The 17,583-nt window shown below is 40.7% G+C and overlaps 1 protein-coding gene across 1 annotated transcript in view; it reads right to left on the bottom strand.

Moving 5' to 3' along the window:
- LOC139761333 (ATP-binding cassette sub-family G member 5) overlaps positions 1-17,583 on the bottom strand; it is a 60,874-nt gene that overhangs the window by 27,935 nt on the left and 15,356 nt on the right. The window contains exons 6-8 of the mRNA XM_071685398.1: positions 12,432-12,577; positions 5,251-5,461; positions 1,224-1,341 (exon numbers count right to left, since the gene is read on the bottom strand). Coding sequence (XP_071541499.1) covers positions 1,224-1,341; positions 5,251-5,461; positions 12,432-12,577 — 475 coding nt within the window. The remainder of the gene's footprint in view (positions 1-1,223; positions 1,342-5,250; positions 5,462-12,431; positions 12,578-17,583) is intronic.

Genomic DNA, 17,583 nt, shown 5'->3' with positions numbered 1-17,583 from the left:
ACTAGCCTTGCTACCAACACATTGTAATACAGCAACTAGCCTTGCTACCAACACATTGTAATACAGCAACTAGCCTTGCTACCAACACATTGTAATACAGCAACTAGCCTTGCTACCAACACATTGTAATACAGCAACTAGCCTTGCTACCAACACATTGTAATACAGCAACTAGCCTTGCTACCAACACATTGTAATACAGCAACTAGCCTTGCTACCAACACATTGTAATACAGCAACTAGCCTTGCTACCAACACATTGTAATACAGCAACTAGCCTTGCTACCAACACATTGTAATACAGCAACTAGCCTTGCTACCAACACATTGTAATACAGCAACTAGCCTTGCTACCAACACATTGTAATACAGCAACTAGCCTTGCTACCAACACATTGTAATACAGCAACTAGCCTTGCTACCAACACATTGTAATACAGCAACTAGCCTTGCTACCAACACATTGTAATACAGCAACTAGCCTTGCTACCAACACATTGTAATACAGCAACTAGCCTTGCTACCAACACATTGTAATACAGCAACTAGCCTTGCTACCAACACATTGTAATACAGCAACTAGCCTTGCTACCAACACATTGTAATACAGCAACTAGCCTTGCTACCAACACATTGTAATACAGCAACTAGCCTTGCTACCAACACATTGTAATACAGCAACTAGCCTTGCTACCAACACATTGTAATACAGCAACTAGCCTTGCTACCAACACATTGTAATACAGCAACTAGCCTTGCTACCAACGCATTGTAATACAGCAACTAGCCTTGCTACCAACACATTGTAATACAGCAACTATCCTTCCTACCAACACATATGTAATACAAAAAACAGCTTTGCTACCAACACACATGTAATACAATAGCTAGCCTTGTTACGAACATATTGTAATACAACAACCAACCTTCCTATCAACAATATGTAATACAACAACCTTGCTACCAACACATATGTAATAAAGCAACTAGCCTTGTTACCAACACATACGTCATAGAACAACTAGCCTTGCTCCCAACACATGTGTGATACAATGAATTAACGTCACAGGGACAGTACGAAAGTGAATCTTGATACCATATTTACTAATACAAAAGACAAGCTGACCATAATGTACCAGTAAAGAGAAACAAATAATTATGATTAAACGACCATATGGAAAAAAAAGACATCATACAAACAATTGGAAATACGATCCTCTCACCTCCAGATCATAGTAAAAGTTCCACAGCAGGAAGAAGAAAGCAGGAAGCATTAACAATCTGAAGAAGAACTGCTGTAGGCCCACGTAGCTGCAGGGGGACATCATAACGTAGGCTCGCCTGTAGGGAGGCAATCAAGGGCATTCATAGCTAAACATATGTGGGAACTTAACTGAGTAGAACTAATTAAAAATTATAGCTAAGTAAAGACTTAGTTAAACATATATAGTAACTTCACTGAGTAGAACTAATTAAAAATTATAGCTAAGTAAAGACTTAGTTAAACATATATAGTAACTTAACTGAGTAGAACTAATTAAAAATTATAGCTAAGTAAAGACTTAGTTAAACATATATAGTAACTTCACTGAGTAGAACTAATTAAAAATTATAGCTAAGTAAAGACTTAGTTAAACATATATAGTAACTTCACTGAGTAGAACTAATTAAAAATTATAGCTAAGTAAAGACTTAGTTAAACATATATAGTAACTTAACTGAGTAGAACTAATTAAAAATTATAGCTAAGTAAAGACTTAGTTAAACATATACAGTAACTTCACTGAGTAGCACTAATTAAAAATTATAGCTAAGTAAGGACTTAGTTAAACATATATAGTAACTTAACTGAGTAGAACTAATTAAAAATTATAGCTAAGTAAAGACTTAAACATATATAGTAACTTCACTGAGTAGAACTAATTAAAAATTATACCTAGGTAAAGACTTAGTTAAACATATATAGTAACTTCACTGAGTAGAACTAATTAAAAATTATAGCTAAGTAAAGACTTAGTTAAACATATATAGTAACTTCACTGAGTAGAACTAATTAAAAATTATAGCTAAGTAAAGTTAAACATATATAGTAACTTCACTGAGTAGAACTAATTAAAAATTATAGCTAAGTAAAGACTTAGTTAAACATATATAGTAACTTCACTGAGTAGAACTAATTAAAAATTATAGCTAAGTAAAGACTTAGTTAAACATATATAGTAACTTCACTGAGTAGAACTAATTAAAAATTATAGCTAAGTAAAGACTTAGTTAAACATATATAGTAACTTCACTGAGTAGAACTAATTAAAAATTATAGCTAAGTAAAGACTTAGTTAAACATATATAGTAACTTCACTGAGTAGAACTAATTAAAAATTATAGCTAAGTAAAGACTTAGTTAAACATATATAGTAACTTCACTGAGTAGAACTAATTAAAAATTATAGCTAAGTAAAGACTTAGTTAAACATATATAGTAACTTAACTGAGTAGAACTAATTAAAAATTATAGCTAAGTAAAGACTTAGTTAAACATATATAGTAACTTCACTGAGTAGAACTAATTAAAAATTATAGCTAAGTAAAGACTTAGTTAAACAGAGCCTTGGTTAATAGGTGCATGGCTAAAAAGGATTATAAATGAATAATCAGGTTTACTCCGTCATTGTCTCCTATCCTCTCCGACTGGATCATCACCATGCCTGTTGATGGATCAGCTGCTTCTCAACTCCGTATCAACACCGGTGTCCCTCAAGGTTCTCTCTCGTCTCCTACGTTTTTACCACTATGTGTTAATGACATCCTTTCCTCATCAGGTAACCATGTCCTCTCATTCACTCACTCCTCACTTACGTTTTCCCAACAACTTGATCTGCGTTTCGTCTTATCATTATTGTCTTACTAGTCGTCTGTAAACGAATTAGGACAGAACTTGCTTGTTGAGCAAGAGCATCTTCCTTATTTTCATGTTACTAGAGCCCCATTTCTCCTTTAAAGACACTTGACAGCCACGTACCTGCTCTGGTTGCTCTTCAATGCCGCTATTCATCACGGTAAACATAGTTATCATAATAACAATCTGGAACTACCACAAACAGCTAAGCCTGGCTCAAAAACATGGGAATCCTGTTTATATGCCATTTTTTTTCTTCTAAATAGCTACCCTGAGTACATGAAGGAATGGTTACCCCTAGTATGGAAAACTGTTCTCACATCTAGGAAAGATTTACATAAACGTACTTCCTGAAACAGTTCAAAGGAATTCTAAACTCTCCCAGTCTGACCTCACTCAAAAGTTGACCCATTTGCCATACGTGGCACTTCGTTCCCTCATCCATTTACTATGATTTCTGTTCCCCAGAAGTGAGTGTTCATGTGTGTCTACTATTAACTGGATCACGTAACACTCGGCACGCGTCTCATATGTCTTTGTGACCACTGGTAGAGTTCTGAAGCTCTTGACCTTTTCAGACAGCTAGTTACAACCCGATCATTTATAAAAGACATATTTTCACCTCCTTCAGAACTGTTAGATTAAGGTTCCTAGTCTCTCCTCACTTCCTTATCTTTAGTCCTTTTATATTTCATGAAATATTCGTCTGAGGTAATTAAACAGGTAGGAAGAGGATTGTGAAAATGAATGAACATGGAAAAGAGGCTTGTGTGAAGAGATACCAAGAGAGAATAAGCAGAGAGTACCAAAAAGTGAGAGTAAGCGAAATAAGGAGAGTACGTGAGGAGTGGAGGAGTTTAGAGAAATAGCGTTTACACGTGCGAGAGATGTTGCATGCAGATGAGAGGTGGACGAGTGAGAAACGGTACTGAATAGTGGGATGAAGAAGATAAAATTAAAAGAGAAAAGAGAGGTACATGTGTGTTCCTACAAGAGAGGAGTCCGAGTGGTTTGGAGATACACAAGAGGAAGGTGCTGTGGGTGAGAGGGAAAAATAATAGTTAGGTTGATCGAGTATCAGTAAACTTCAGGGAGATTGAAAAGATGTTTTAGAAGAAAATTCATAGACTCAGAAAAACAAGAGAACAAATGGCAACATCGGTGAGGGGGTGGAATGGTAACAATCATCCTTGACACACCGTAGTGTGGGAACAGCTTTTATGGTCGGGCTACCCTGTGTTGTGCTGCCGTAGAATATTACCGTTTAATCGCTCTTGCTCTATTGCATTCGCTCTCATACTTGCTAAGAATCAATTCGGAGGTCTTCCTCGTAAAGTAGAGCACGCCTTTATAAATATTAAATGCGCTTACTAGACTTTTAGTAACAAATCTTTTTAGTTCTTAAGAGAAAAACAACCTCTCTAGATCAATCCTTCCTCCTCTCTCCTGTGAACCTCAACACTCAGTAGCTTATTGTCCAACTGATAAAGCCTCGCTTTTCAGCACTTTATTTTCCTACTAACTCCACTTTGGATGATTCTGCTTATAATCCTCCACCACATCTCCTATATTGCAGTCTCCTGCAAGTACTTCCCAACTCTAGGAGATCAAGATGGCATATGGAAGCGTGTCTCTGAGCTAGCATCAATCCTTGCTAGCCTCTGTTTCTCGTCGGTGTAATAGCCCAGACTTTTCCTTTTGCTTGGAGGTTACCTTAGCTCAACCCATTCCCTATGAAAGAAACCTCTCAGCAGACTCCTCTATTAGCCACTTGTTCTCACCTCAGCTATCTCCACTCTGAAACTCTCTCAAACTCTCAGTCTCATCAACACCTCCCACTTCCTTCTTACTGATCATCTCTTACCCCAGGAGGTGGATTATATCCCTGGCCTACCAACACCTGCCCCAGGAGGTGGATTATATCCCTGGCCTACCAACACCTGCCCCAGGAGGTGGATTATATCCCTGGCCTACCAACACTTGCCCCAGGAGGTGGATTATATCCCTGGCCTACCAACACTTGCCCCAGGAGGTGGATTATATCCCTGGCCTACCAACACTTGCCCCAGGAGGTGGATTATATCCCTGGCCTACCAACACTTACCCCAGGAGGTGGATTATATCCCTGGCCTACCAACACTTGCCCCAGGAGGTGGATTATATCCCTGGCCTACCAACACCTGCCCCAGGAGGTGGATTATATCCCTGGCCTACCAACACTTGCCCCAGGAGGTGGATTATATCCCTGGCCTACCAACACTTACCCCAGGAGGTGGATTATATCCCTGGCCTACCAACACTTACCCCAGGAGGGCCAGCATGGTGGAGAAGACCCCTGGCCTACCAACACTTACCCCAGGAGGGCCAGCATGGTGGAGAAGACCCCTGGCCTTCCGTACGCGGAGAGAGGCACTTTATGTTCGAGATGATCCAAGTCAGGTGGCGGACCTGAGTACTTGCGGTATGGTCCGCCTTCCAACTTGAACTTCTCCACGAGAGCAGCGATCTGGTTGTTGGAGTCTATGAAACGTTCTCTGGAACGGCGATCCACAGTAGACAAACACACTGTAAACAACATCATAATCAATCCAGAAACTTTCTACAGTACGTGTCTATAAGGTTAATAAAACACACACACACACACACACACACACACACACACACAAATGATAAATAATTTTAAGTTGATAAAATTTGATTTTCATGGAAGCAAATTGTATCAATGATACTGTCAGGTAAAGATGAAAATTCTCTTCATGTGTTGGCAATGTTCATTACTGCCACCAACGTTACCTTCATGTGTTGGTAATGTTCATTACTGCCACCAACGTTACCTTCATGTGTTGGTAATGTTCATTACTGCCACCAACGTTACCTTCATGTGGTGGTAATGTTCATTACTGCCACCAACGTTACCTTCATGTGGTGGCAATGTTCATTACTGCCACCAACGTTACCTTCATGTGTTGGTAATGTTCATTACTGCCACCAACGTTACCTTCATGTGTTGGTAATGTTCATTACTGCCACCAACGTTACCTTCATGTGTTGGTAATGTTCATTACTGCCACCAACGTTACCTTCATGTGTTGGTAATGTTCATTACTGCCACCAACGTTACCTTCATGTGTTGGTAATGTTCATTACTGCCACCAATGTTACCTTCATGTGGTGGTAATGTTCATTATTGCCACCAACGTTACCTTCATGTGTTGGTAATGTTCATTATTGCCACCAACGTTACCTTCATGTGGTGGTAATGTTCATTATTGCCACCAACGGTACCTGACGCCTCACTGTGACACCAACAGCATTGCCAACACAGATGATAAACAGAGGCTCTTACCTAGGCAAAGAATTATACAGGAATTACGACCTTGGCAATATCCATCCACTGACAAATGCAAGTATTGTTATAAAGCTTGACATTCAGGTTGGTCTGATATGGTCTATGATCAAGCATGGTCTGATATGGTCTATGATCAAGCATGGTCTGATATGGTCTATGATCAAGCATGGTCTGATATGGTCTATGATCAAGCATGGTCTGATATGGTCTATGATCAAGCATGGTCTGATATGGTCTATGATCAAGCATGGTCTGATATGGTCTATGATCAAGCATGGTCTGATATGGTCTATGATCAAGCATGGTCTGATATGGTCTATGATCAAGCATGGTCTGATATGGTCTATGATCAAGCATGTTCTGATATGGTCTATGATCAAGCATGGTCTGATATGGTCTATGATCAAGCATGGTCTGATATGGTCTATGATCAAGCATGGTCTTATTGTTATTTTACGATGAAGACGTAAGTGGCGACCAGTTATGGTTACCTAGCACTTGAAGTCATCAGGCCAAGAGGTATTTCTAAATGTCAAGAAACATGTAGACAAGGTGGAATTCGATGGAATAAATCAAAGGGAGAGAGAGAGAGAGAGAGAGAGAGAGAGAGAGAGAGAGAGAGAGAGAGAGAGAGAGAGAGAGAGGGGGGGGGAGAGAGAAAGAGAGAGAGAGAGAGAGAGAGAGAGAGAGAGAGAGAGAGAGAGAGAGAGAGAGAGAGAGAGAGAGAGAGAGAGAGAGAGAGAGAGAGAGCCTGATGGATAGAGAAACTGTGGAAGAAACCCAACTAGACCATACATAATAATGGGAGTAGCAACTGTAGGGAAGAAGTACATAGTAATATCAATATTGTATGATCCTTCAAAACTCTACAATCGAGAACTAATGATGACAATCAAGATGGTATATGAAGCAGTCACACACACACTCTCCAGGGATGGTACTGGTTAGACTGGGAGAATCTGAATGCTCATGGAGATAGCGAGTCATGGAGGCAAGTTCTTAATGTGTGTACATGAACCTTTCCTGCACTAACATGTCATTAGTTCTCTAGAACAACAGGGAATGATACATAATTATACCAACTTCACAAATACTAGCACGATATCGAGAATATTATATGTAAACCAACAAGAAAAGTGATGCTCAAATTTATTAATATTATGAGGACACCAAAAGCGAATAGATGGAATAGACAATAGATGTGTGATCGTAGAAACTACATAAACCTCAATATCGTCTATGGTAACCTGACATGGAAATACAGGTCGGCAACTCAGTGGTAGAAACGTTCTGTGAAATTTGTCATGAAGGAGTAGGACCACAAAGCAAATAGTAAACAAAAGATGAGAGAGATGTTTATTAAGGTGAGCCAAGTAGTAAAGTAAGTTTAGATGCGCGATAGAGAAACATATAAACAACACTCCAGCCAGCCAGCCAGATATAGAACAAGTACACCAGGATATAGACAACACTCCGGCTAGGTATAATATGTAGAGTAAGGAACAAATACACCATTATGAGAAAGGAAGAGCAAATATACTTTATAAAGAATTATGTAGACACAGCCGGAGAAAATTTAAAACTTTAGCATAAATTCAATAAAGTCACTTTTAAGTTATAGTACAAGTAATCAGGGTACAGTATTCTGAGGGAAGAATTGTTGTGGATATTCTATGGATATGTGAGGAACATGTTCATTGGTTCTCGCAGTGAAAGACACTACAGCTCCAACACCACGAGGACGAGGTTTGAGAAGACATTGAAATATCAAGACATTAACACTACCAAATGGTATTAACCAACACAAGGCACCTGGTCCTAATGTTATTATACAATATGTTGTGAAAATGGGAAATGACACGCTTGATAAACTTGTTGAAACGCTGTTCAAAATGCCGCTGATGAAAGACAGTGACAAGGGAATGGAAAAAGACAAAATGTCATACCTGTCTATAACGAGAGACCGGACACAGGCTCTAAACAACAGATTTGTCTCACTTACGAGTGTGATATTATAAGGTTCCGGAAAAGATGATTAGAAAACATGCATGTGATTTTCTACGTAGGAAAATTTACCTAAGTGAGAGAGAGCAGGGTTTTAGGGAAATGAGGTCGTGTGTAACAAACCTCTTAGATTTCCATGAGAGAGTGAGCACCAGTCCTGGATAAAAGGGAAGGCTGGGTGGAATGTTTATAGCTGGATTGCTAGAGAGCATTGAACGCACACGGTAGCAGGAATTAGGGAAAACCTCATTCAACGGATAAATCGCAGCAGAAGGGAATCAAGGACGCATATCTCCAGATGGGTCGAGGTGATCACCGGAGTGACACAGGATTCTTTTCTAGGATCATAAATCTTCTTTGTCTGTGCAAACGACTTAAATGATGGTATGGACTCCTATATGTCTGCAGATGATGCATTGTTCATGAGGGAAGTGAATAGCAAGGAAGATTGCGTCAACTTACAAGGAACCAGTTCCAAAGTTGGTCCGATGCATGGTTGATGAAATTCAAACCGGGCAAATGTAATGAGGATGGAGCAAAGCGAAAGACATCAGCACAATTCTTACCACGCAGGAAACAAGCTTTATGATCCTGTGTGTGAAAAGGCTTTGGGAGTGGACATCATCCCCTAACCGGAGTGCCACATTAAGAGAATAGTTAAGGACACAAAATGTTTTCTGGCAAATATCAATGAAACAGGAGTTGTGGGAGTATGTGATAGAATGTAGGAAAGTAAATTCTCGATTAATATGAGTAAAACTGAAAGTTGATGGAGAGAGATGGGAGATTATTGGTGCATATGCACCTGGGCATGAGAAGAAAGATCATGAGAGGCAAGTGTTTTGGGAGCAGCTGAATGAGTGTGTTAGTGGTTTTGATGCACGAGACCGGGTTATAGTGATGGGTGATTTGAATGCAAAGGTGAGTAATGTGGCAGTTGAGGGAATAATTGGTATACATGGAGTGTTCAGTGTTGTAAATGGAAATGGTGAAGAGCTTGTGGATTTATGTGCTGAAAAAGGACTGGTGATTGGGAATACCTGGTTTAAAAAGCGAGATATACATAAGTATACGTATGTAAGTAGGAGAGATGGCCAGAGAGCGTTATTGGATTACGTGTTAATTGACAGGCGCGCGAAAGAGAGACTTTTGAATGTTAATGTGCTGAGAGGTGCAACTGGAGGGATGTCTGATCATTATCTTGTGGAGGCTAAGGTGAAGATTTGTAGAGGTTTTCAGAAAAGAAGAGTGAATGTTGGGGTGAAGAGGGTGGTAAGAGTAAGTGAGCTTGGGAAGGAGACTTGTGTGAGGAAGTACCAGGAGAGACTGAGTACAGAATGGAAAAAAGTGAGAACAATGGAAGTAAGGGGAGTTGGGGAGGAATGGGATGTATTTAGGGAATCAGTGATGGATTGCGCAAAAGATGCTTCTGGCATGAGAAGATTGGGAGGTGGGTTGATTAGAAAGGGTAGTGAGTGGTGGGATGAAAAAGTAAGATTATTAGTGAAAGAGAAGAGAGAGGCATTTGGACGATTTTTGCTGGGAAAAAATGCAATTGAGTGGGAGATGTATAAAAGAAAGAGACAGGAGGTCAAGAGAAAGGTGCAAGAGGTGAAAAAGAGGACAAATGAGAGTTGGGATGAGAGAGTATCATTAAATTTTAGGGAGAATAAAAAGATGTTCTGGAAGGAGGTAAATAAAGTGCGTAAGACAAGGGAGCAAATGGGAACTTCAGTGAAGGGCGCAAATGGGGAGGTGATAACAAGTAGTGGTGATGTGAGAAGGAGATTGAGTGAGTATTTTGAAGGTTTGTTGAATGTGTTTGATGATAGAGTGGCAGATATAGGGTGTTTTGGTCGAGGTGGTGTGCAAAGTGAGAGGGTTATGGAAAATGATTTGGTAAACAGAGAAGAGGTAGTAAAAGCTTTGCGGAAGATGAAATCCGGCAAGGCAGCAGGTTTGGATGGTATTGCAGTGGAATTTGTTAAAAAAAGGGGATGACTGTATTATTGACTGGTGTAAGGTTATTTAATGTATGTATGACTCATGGTGAGGTGCCTGAGGATTGGCGGAATGCCTGCATAGTGCCATTGTTCAAAGACAAAGGGGATAAGAGTGAGTGCTCAAATTTCAGAGGTATAAGTTTGTTGAGTATTCCTGGTAAATTGTATGGGAGGGTATTGATTGAGAGGGTGAAGGCATGTACAGAGCATCAGATTGGGGAAGAGCAGTGTGGTTTCAGAAGTGGTAGAGGATGTGTGGATCAGGTGTTTGCTTTGAAGAATGTATGTGAGAAATACTTAGAAAAGCAAATGGATTTTTATGTAGCATTTATGGATCTGGAGAAGGCATATGACAGAGTTGATAGAGATGCTCTGTGGAAGGTATTGAGAATATATGGTGTGGGAGGCAAGTTGTTAGAAGCAGTGAAAAGTTTTTATCGAGGATGTAAGGCATGTGTACGTGTAGGAAGAGAGGAAAGTGATTGGTTCTCAGTGAATGTAGGTTTGCGGCAGGGGTGTGTGATGTCTCCATGGTTGTTTAATTTGTTTATGGATGGGGTTGTTAGGGAGGTAAATGCAAGAGTCCTGGAAAGAGGGGCAAATATGAAGTCTGTTCTGGAGGAGAGAGCTTGGGTAGCGAGTCAGTTGTTGTTCGCTGATGATACAGCGCTGGTGGCTGATTCATGTGAGAAACTGCAGAAGCTGGTGACTGAGTTTGGTAAAGTGTGTGAAAGAAGAAAGTTAAGAGTAAATGTGAATAAGAGCAAGGTTATTAGGTACAGTAGGGTTGAGGGTCAAGTCAATTGGGAGGTAAGTTTGAATGGAGAAAAACTGGAGGAAGTAAAGTGTTTTAGATATCTGGGAGTGGATCTGGCAGCGGATGGAACCATGGAAGCGGAAGTGGATCATAGGGTGGGGGAGGGGGCGAAAATTCTGGGAGCCTTGAAGAATGTGTGGAAGTCGAGAACATTATCTCGGAAAGCAAAAATGGGTATGTTTGAAGGAATAGTGGTTCCAACAATGTTGTATGGTTGCGAGGCGTGGGCTATGGATAGAGTTGTGCGCAGGAGGGTGGAAGTGCTGGAAATGAGATGTTTGAGGACAATGTGTGGTGTGAGGTGGTTTGATCGAGCAAGTAACGTAAGGGTAAGAGAGATGTGTGGAAATAAAAAGAGCGTGGTTGAGAGAGCAGAAGAGGGTGTTTTGAAATGGTTTGGGCACATGGAGAGAATGAGTGATGAAAGATTGACCAAGAGGATATATGTGTCGGAGGTGGAGGGAACGAGGAGAAGTGGGAGACCAAATTGGAGGTGGAAAGATGGAGTGAAAAAGATTTTGTGTGATCGGGGCCTGAACATGCAGGAGGGTGAAAGGAAGGCAAGGAATAGAGTGAATTGGATCGATGTGGTATACCGGGGTTGACGTGCTGTCAGTGGATTGAATCAGGGCATGTGAAGCGTCTGGGGTAAACCATGGAAAGCTGTGTAGGTATGTATATTTGCGTGTGTGGACGTGTATGTACATACATGTGTTTGGGGGTGGGTTGGGCCATTTCTTTCGTCTGTTTCCTTGCGCTACCTCGCTAACGCGGGAGACAGCGACAAAGCAAAAAAAAAAAAAAGAAAAAAAAAAGATCAATAGTAAGCTGTTCATGTCTTACATAAATCAAAAACTAGAATATTTTTTTCAAGTTTGATCACCACACCTAAAGAAACACAACAGCTAATAGAGAAGGCCTAGAAAAGGGCAACAGAGATGGTACCAGAATGAAGAAAGCTGAGCGACGGTGAAAGGCTGGAGGTTTTTATTTGTCTACTCTGGAAGAGAGCAGTGAGAGGTGACCTGATTACAACATTGAAGTTTTTAAAGAGATTACTGACTTGGACGCTGAACAGCTCTTTACGAGATGTAGGAAAAGAGCAACCAGAGACCAGAACATGAATATAAACAAAAACCTTGTTAAATGAAAAAGATGTAAAGAAGTATTTTCATAATACGAGAATAGTGGATGAATGGAATACGAAACTAAATATCAAAGAATAGTCCAGAAAATGAATGTTAGCTCCTCCCTGTACAGTTTAAATAGGTCATTACGCAGGGTAACACAAGCAGAAATCACCCTCCTTGTAACACAGTGTCAGATTACCCACAGTAGCAAACCCAGTGTCACGTTACTCACAGTAATACATAAGCGGGTTCTCCAGCTCCGGGCAGGGAAACCCAATACTTCTGAAGTAATCTATCATATGCCTGGTTGATCCCGTGTAGACCACATCTCCCAGGCAGAGGTACGTCACGCGGTCCAGGAACGGAAGGATGTCGGATCTGTCCAGCAGATGTGCCAGTAAATAAACATTAGGAGCTGTAGGTAACGACATGAAATATATAATGACTTACGTACGCAGTGTGCAGAGAGTAACGTATCATGGTTATATATATTGAGTCAGCATACACTGCGTAATGTGAATGAGGTTGTACAATAACATGGAGGTGTTGCGATACACTAGGAGTTACCAAATGAATGAAATGAGAGATACCATGATATAATTGCTCCTTAAGTACAGGGAGAAAAGTAAATATTGGGTGACTGTAATGTTGATTGGTTGGTAAGGATATTTAATGTATGTATGGATCATGGTGCAGTGCCAGAAGATTGGTGAAAGCATGCATAGTGCCACTGGACAAAAGCAAAGGGGATAAAGGTGTGTTTTCAAATTACACAGTCATAAGTTTGTCGATAATTCCTGGGATATTATATGGGAGGGTATTGATTGAGAGGGTGAAGGCATGTACAGAGCATCAGATTGGGGAAGAGCAGTGTGGGTTCACAACTGGTAGAAGATGTGTGGATCAGGTGCTTACTTTGAAGAATGTATGTGAGAAATGCTTTGAAAAACAGAGGGATTTGTATGTAGCACTTATGGATCTAGAGAAGGCATATGATAGAGCTGATAGAGATGCTCTGTGGAAGGTATTAAGAGTATACGATGTGGGAGGTAAGTTGCTTGAAGCAGTGAAAGTTTATATCGAGATTGTAAGGCATGTGTGCGAGTAGGAAGACAGGAAAGTGATTGGTTCCCAGTGAATGTCGGTTTGCGGCAGGGGTGCGTGATGTCTCCATGGTTGTTTAATTTGTTTATGGATTAGGGGTAAGTGTTAGGGAGATGAAAGCAAGAGTTTTGGAGAGAGGGGCAAGTATGCAGTCTGCTGTGGGTGTCAAGGCTTGGGAAGCTAGTCTGTTGTTCGCTGAGGATACAGTGCTGGTGGCTGATAAAGAGCAGAAGTTGGTGACTGAGTTTGGTAAAGTGTGCGAAAGAAGAAAGCTTAAAGTAAATGTGAATAAGAGCAAGGTTATTAGGTTCAGTAGGGTTGAGGGACAAGTTACTTAGGAGGTAAGTTTGAATGGAGAAAAACTGGAGGAAGAGAAGAGTTTTAGATATCTGGGAGTGGACTTGGCATCGGATGGAAACATGGAAGCGGAAGCGAGTCACAGGTCATTCCAACAATGTTAAGACATTGTTGGAACCACTATTTCTTCAAACATACCCATTTTTGCTTTCCGAGAAAATGTTCTCGACTTCCACACATTCTTCAACGCTCCCAGAACTTTTGCCCCCTCCCCCACCCTATGATTCATTTCCGCTTCCATGGTTCCATCCGCTGCCAAATCCACTCCCAAATATCTAAAACAATTCACTTCCTACAGTTATTCTCCATTAAAACTTACCTCCCAATTGACTTGTCCTTCAACCCTACTGTATCTAATAACCTCCCTCTAATTCACATTTACTCTTAACTTTCTTCTTTCACACACATTACCAAACTCAGTCACCAGCTTCTGTAGTTTCTCACACGAATCAGCCACCAGCGCTGTATCATCAGCGAACAACAACTGACTCACTTCCCAAGCTCTCTCATCCACAACAGACTGCATACTTGCCCCTCTTTCCAAAACTCTTGCATTCACCTCCCTAACAACCCCATCCATAAACAAATAAAACAACCATGGAGACATCACACACACCTGCCGTAAACTTACATTCACTGAGAACCAATCGCTTTCCTCTCTTCCTACACGTACACATGCCTTACATCCTCGATAAAAACTTTTCACTGCTTTTAACAACTTGCCTCCCACACCACATATTCTTAATACCTTCCACAGAGCATCTCTATCAACTCTATCATATGCCTTCTCCAGATCCAGAAATGCTACATACAAATCCATTTGTTTTTCTAAGTATTTCTCACATACATTCTTCAAAGCAAACACCTAATCCACACATGCTCTACCACTTCTGAAACCACACTGCTCTTCCCCAATCTGATGCGCTGTACATGCCTTCACCCTCTCAATCAATACCCTCCCATATAGTTTACCAGGAATACTCAACAAACTTATACCTCTGTAATTTGAGCACTCACTCTTGTCCCCTTCGCCTTTGTACAATGGCACTATGCAAGCATTCCGCCAATCCTCAAGCACCTTACCATGAGTCATACATACATTAAATAACCTTACCAACCAGTCAACAATACAGTCACCCCCTTTTTTAATAAATTCCACTGCAATACCATCCAAAACCGTTGCCTTGCCGGCTTTCATCTTCCGTAAAGCTTCTACTACCTCCTCTCTGTTTACCAAGTCATTCCCCCTAACACTTTCACTTTGCACACAACCTCGACCAAAACACCCTATATCTGCCACTCTATCATCAAACACATTCAACAAACCTTCAAAATACTCACTCCATATCCTTCTTCCACCACCAGTACTTGTTATCACCTCCCCATTAGCCCACTTCACTGATGTTCCCATTTGTTCCCTTGTCTTCAGCACTTTATTTACCTCCTTCCAAAACATCTTTTTGTTCTCCCTAAAATTAAATGATACACTCTCATCCCAACTCTCATTTGCCCTCTTTTTCACCTCTTGCCTCTCTCTCTTGACCTCCTGTCTCTTTCTTTTATACATGTCCCAGTCATTTGCATTATTTCCCTGCAAAAATCGTCCAAATACCTCTCTCTTCTCTTTCACTAATAATCTTACTTCTTCATCTCACCACTCACTACCCTTTCTAATCTGCCCACCTTCCACGCTTCTCATGCCACAAGCATATTTTGCGCAATACATCACTGCTTCCCTAAATACATCCCATTCCTCCCCCACTCCCCTTACCTCCTTAGTTCTCACCTTTTTCCATTCTCTACTCAGTTTCTCTTGGTACTTCCTCACACAGGTCTCCATCCCAAGCTCACTTACTCTCACCACTCTCTTCACCCCAACATTCTCTCTTCTTTTCTAAAAACCTCTACAAATCTTCACCTTCGCCTCCACAAGATAATGATCAGACATCCCTCCAGTTGCACCTCTCAGCACATTAACATCCAAAAGTCTCTCTTTCGCTCGACTATCAACACGTAATCCAATAACGCTCTCTAGCCATCTCTCCTACTTACATACGTATACTTATGTATATCTCTCTTTTTAAACGAAGTATTCCCAGTCACCAGTCCTTTTTCAGCACATAAATCTACAAGCTCATCACCATTTCTATTTACAACACTCAACACCCAATGTATACCAATTATTCCCTCAACTGCCACATTACTCACCTTTGCATTCAAATCACCCATCACTATAACCCGGTCTCGTGCATCAAAACGACTAACACACTCACTCAGCTGCTCCCAAAACACTTGCCTCTCATGATCTTTTTTCTCATGCCCAGGTGCATATGCACCAATAATCACCCATCTTTCCCCATCCACTTCCAGTTTTACCCATATCGATCTAGAGTTTACTTTCTTACACTCTATCACATACTCCCACAGCTCCTGTTTCAGGAGTAGTGCTACTCCTTCCCCTGCTCTTGTCCTCTCACTAACCCCTGACTTTACTCCCCAAGACATTCCCAAACCACTTTCCCAATTACCCTTGAGCTTCGTTTCACTCAGAATCAAAAGATCCAGGTTCCTTACCTCAAACATGCTACCTATCTCTCCTTTTTTCTCCTCTTGGTTACATCCACACACATTTAGACACCCCAATCTGAGCCTTCGAGGAGGATGAGCACTCCCCGCGTGACTTACTCTTCTGTTTCCCCTTTTAGAAAGTTAAAATATAATATATATATATATATATATATATATATATATATATATATATATATATATATATATATATATATATATATATATATATAAAGGTATGAAAGAAAGAGGCTGGAGGTCAAGAGAAAGGTGCAATAGGTGAAAAAGAGGGCAAATGAGAGTTGGGGTGAGAGAGTATCATTAAATTTCAGGGAGAATGAAAAGATGTTTTGGAAGGAGGTAAATAAAGTGCGTAAGACAAGGGAGCAAATGGGAACTTCAGTGAAGGGGGCTAATGGGGAGGTGATAACAAGTAGTGGTGATGTGAGTAGGAGATGGAGTGAGTATTTTGAAGGTTTGTTGAATGTGTTTGATGATAGAGTGGCAGATGTGGGGTGTCTTGGTCGAGGTGGTGTGCAAAGTGAGAGGGTTAGGGAAAATTATTTGGTAAATAGAGAAGAGGTAGTAAAATCTTTACGGAAGATGAAAGCCGGCAAAGCAGCAGGTTTGGATGGCATTGCAGTGGAATTTATTAAAAAAAGGGGGGTGACTGTATTGTTGACTGGTTGTTAAGGTTATTTAATGTATGTATGATTCATGGTGAGGTGCCTGAGGATTGGCGGAATGCTTGCATAGTGCTATTGTACAAAGGCAAAGGGGATAAGAGTGAGTGCTCAAATTACTGAGGTATAAGTTTGTTGAGTATTCCTGGTAAATTATATGGGAGGGTATTGATTGAGAGGGTGAAGGCATGTACAGAGCATCAGATTGGGGAAGAGCAGTGTGGGTTCACAACTGGTAGAGCATGTGTGGATCAGGTGTTTGCTTTGAAGAATGTATGCGAGAAATACTTAGAAAAACAAATGGATTTGTATGTAGCATTTATGGATCTGGAGAAGGCATATGTTAGAGTTGATAGAGATGCTCTGTGGAAGGTATTAAGAATATATGGTGTGGGAGGCAAGTTGTTAGAAGCAGTGAAAAGTTTTTATCGACGATGTAAGGCATGTGTACGTGTAGGAGGAGAGGAAAGTGACTGGTTCTCAGTGAATGTAGGTTTGCGGCAGGGGTGCGTGATGTCTCCATGGTTGTTTAATTTGTTTATGGATGGGGTTGTTAGGGAGGTGAATGCAAGAGTTTTGGAAAGAAGGGCAAGTATGCCGTATGTTGTGGATAGGAGAGCTTGGGAAGTGAGTCAGTTGTTGTTCGCTGATGATACAGCGCTGGTGGCTGATTCA

The sequence above is a fragment of the Panulirus ornatus genome, chromosome 40 (assembly GCF_036320965.1).
Source record: "Panulirus ornatus isolate Po-2019 chromosome 40, ASM3632096v1, whole genome shotgun sequence".
In the NCBI taxonomy this organism is placed as follows: Eukaryota; Metazoa; Arthropoda; class Malacostraca; order Decapoda; family Palinuridae; genus Panulirus; species Panulirus ornatus.
Note: the sequence above shows the minus strand (reverse complement) of the source record. Positions and strands in the feature narration are given on the sequence as shown.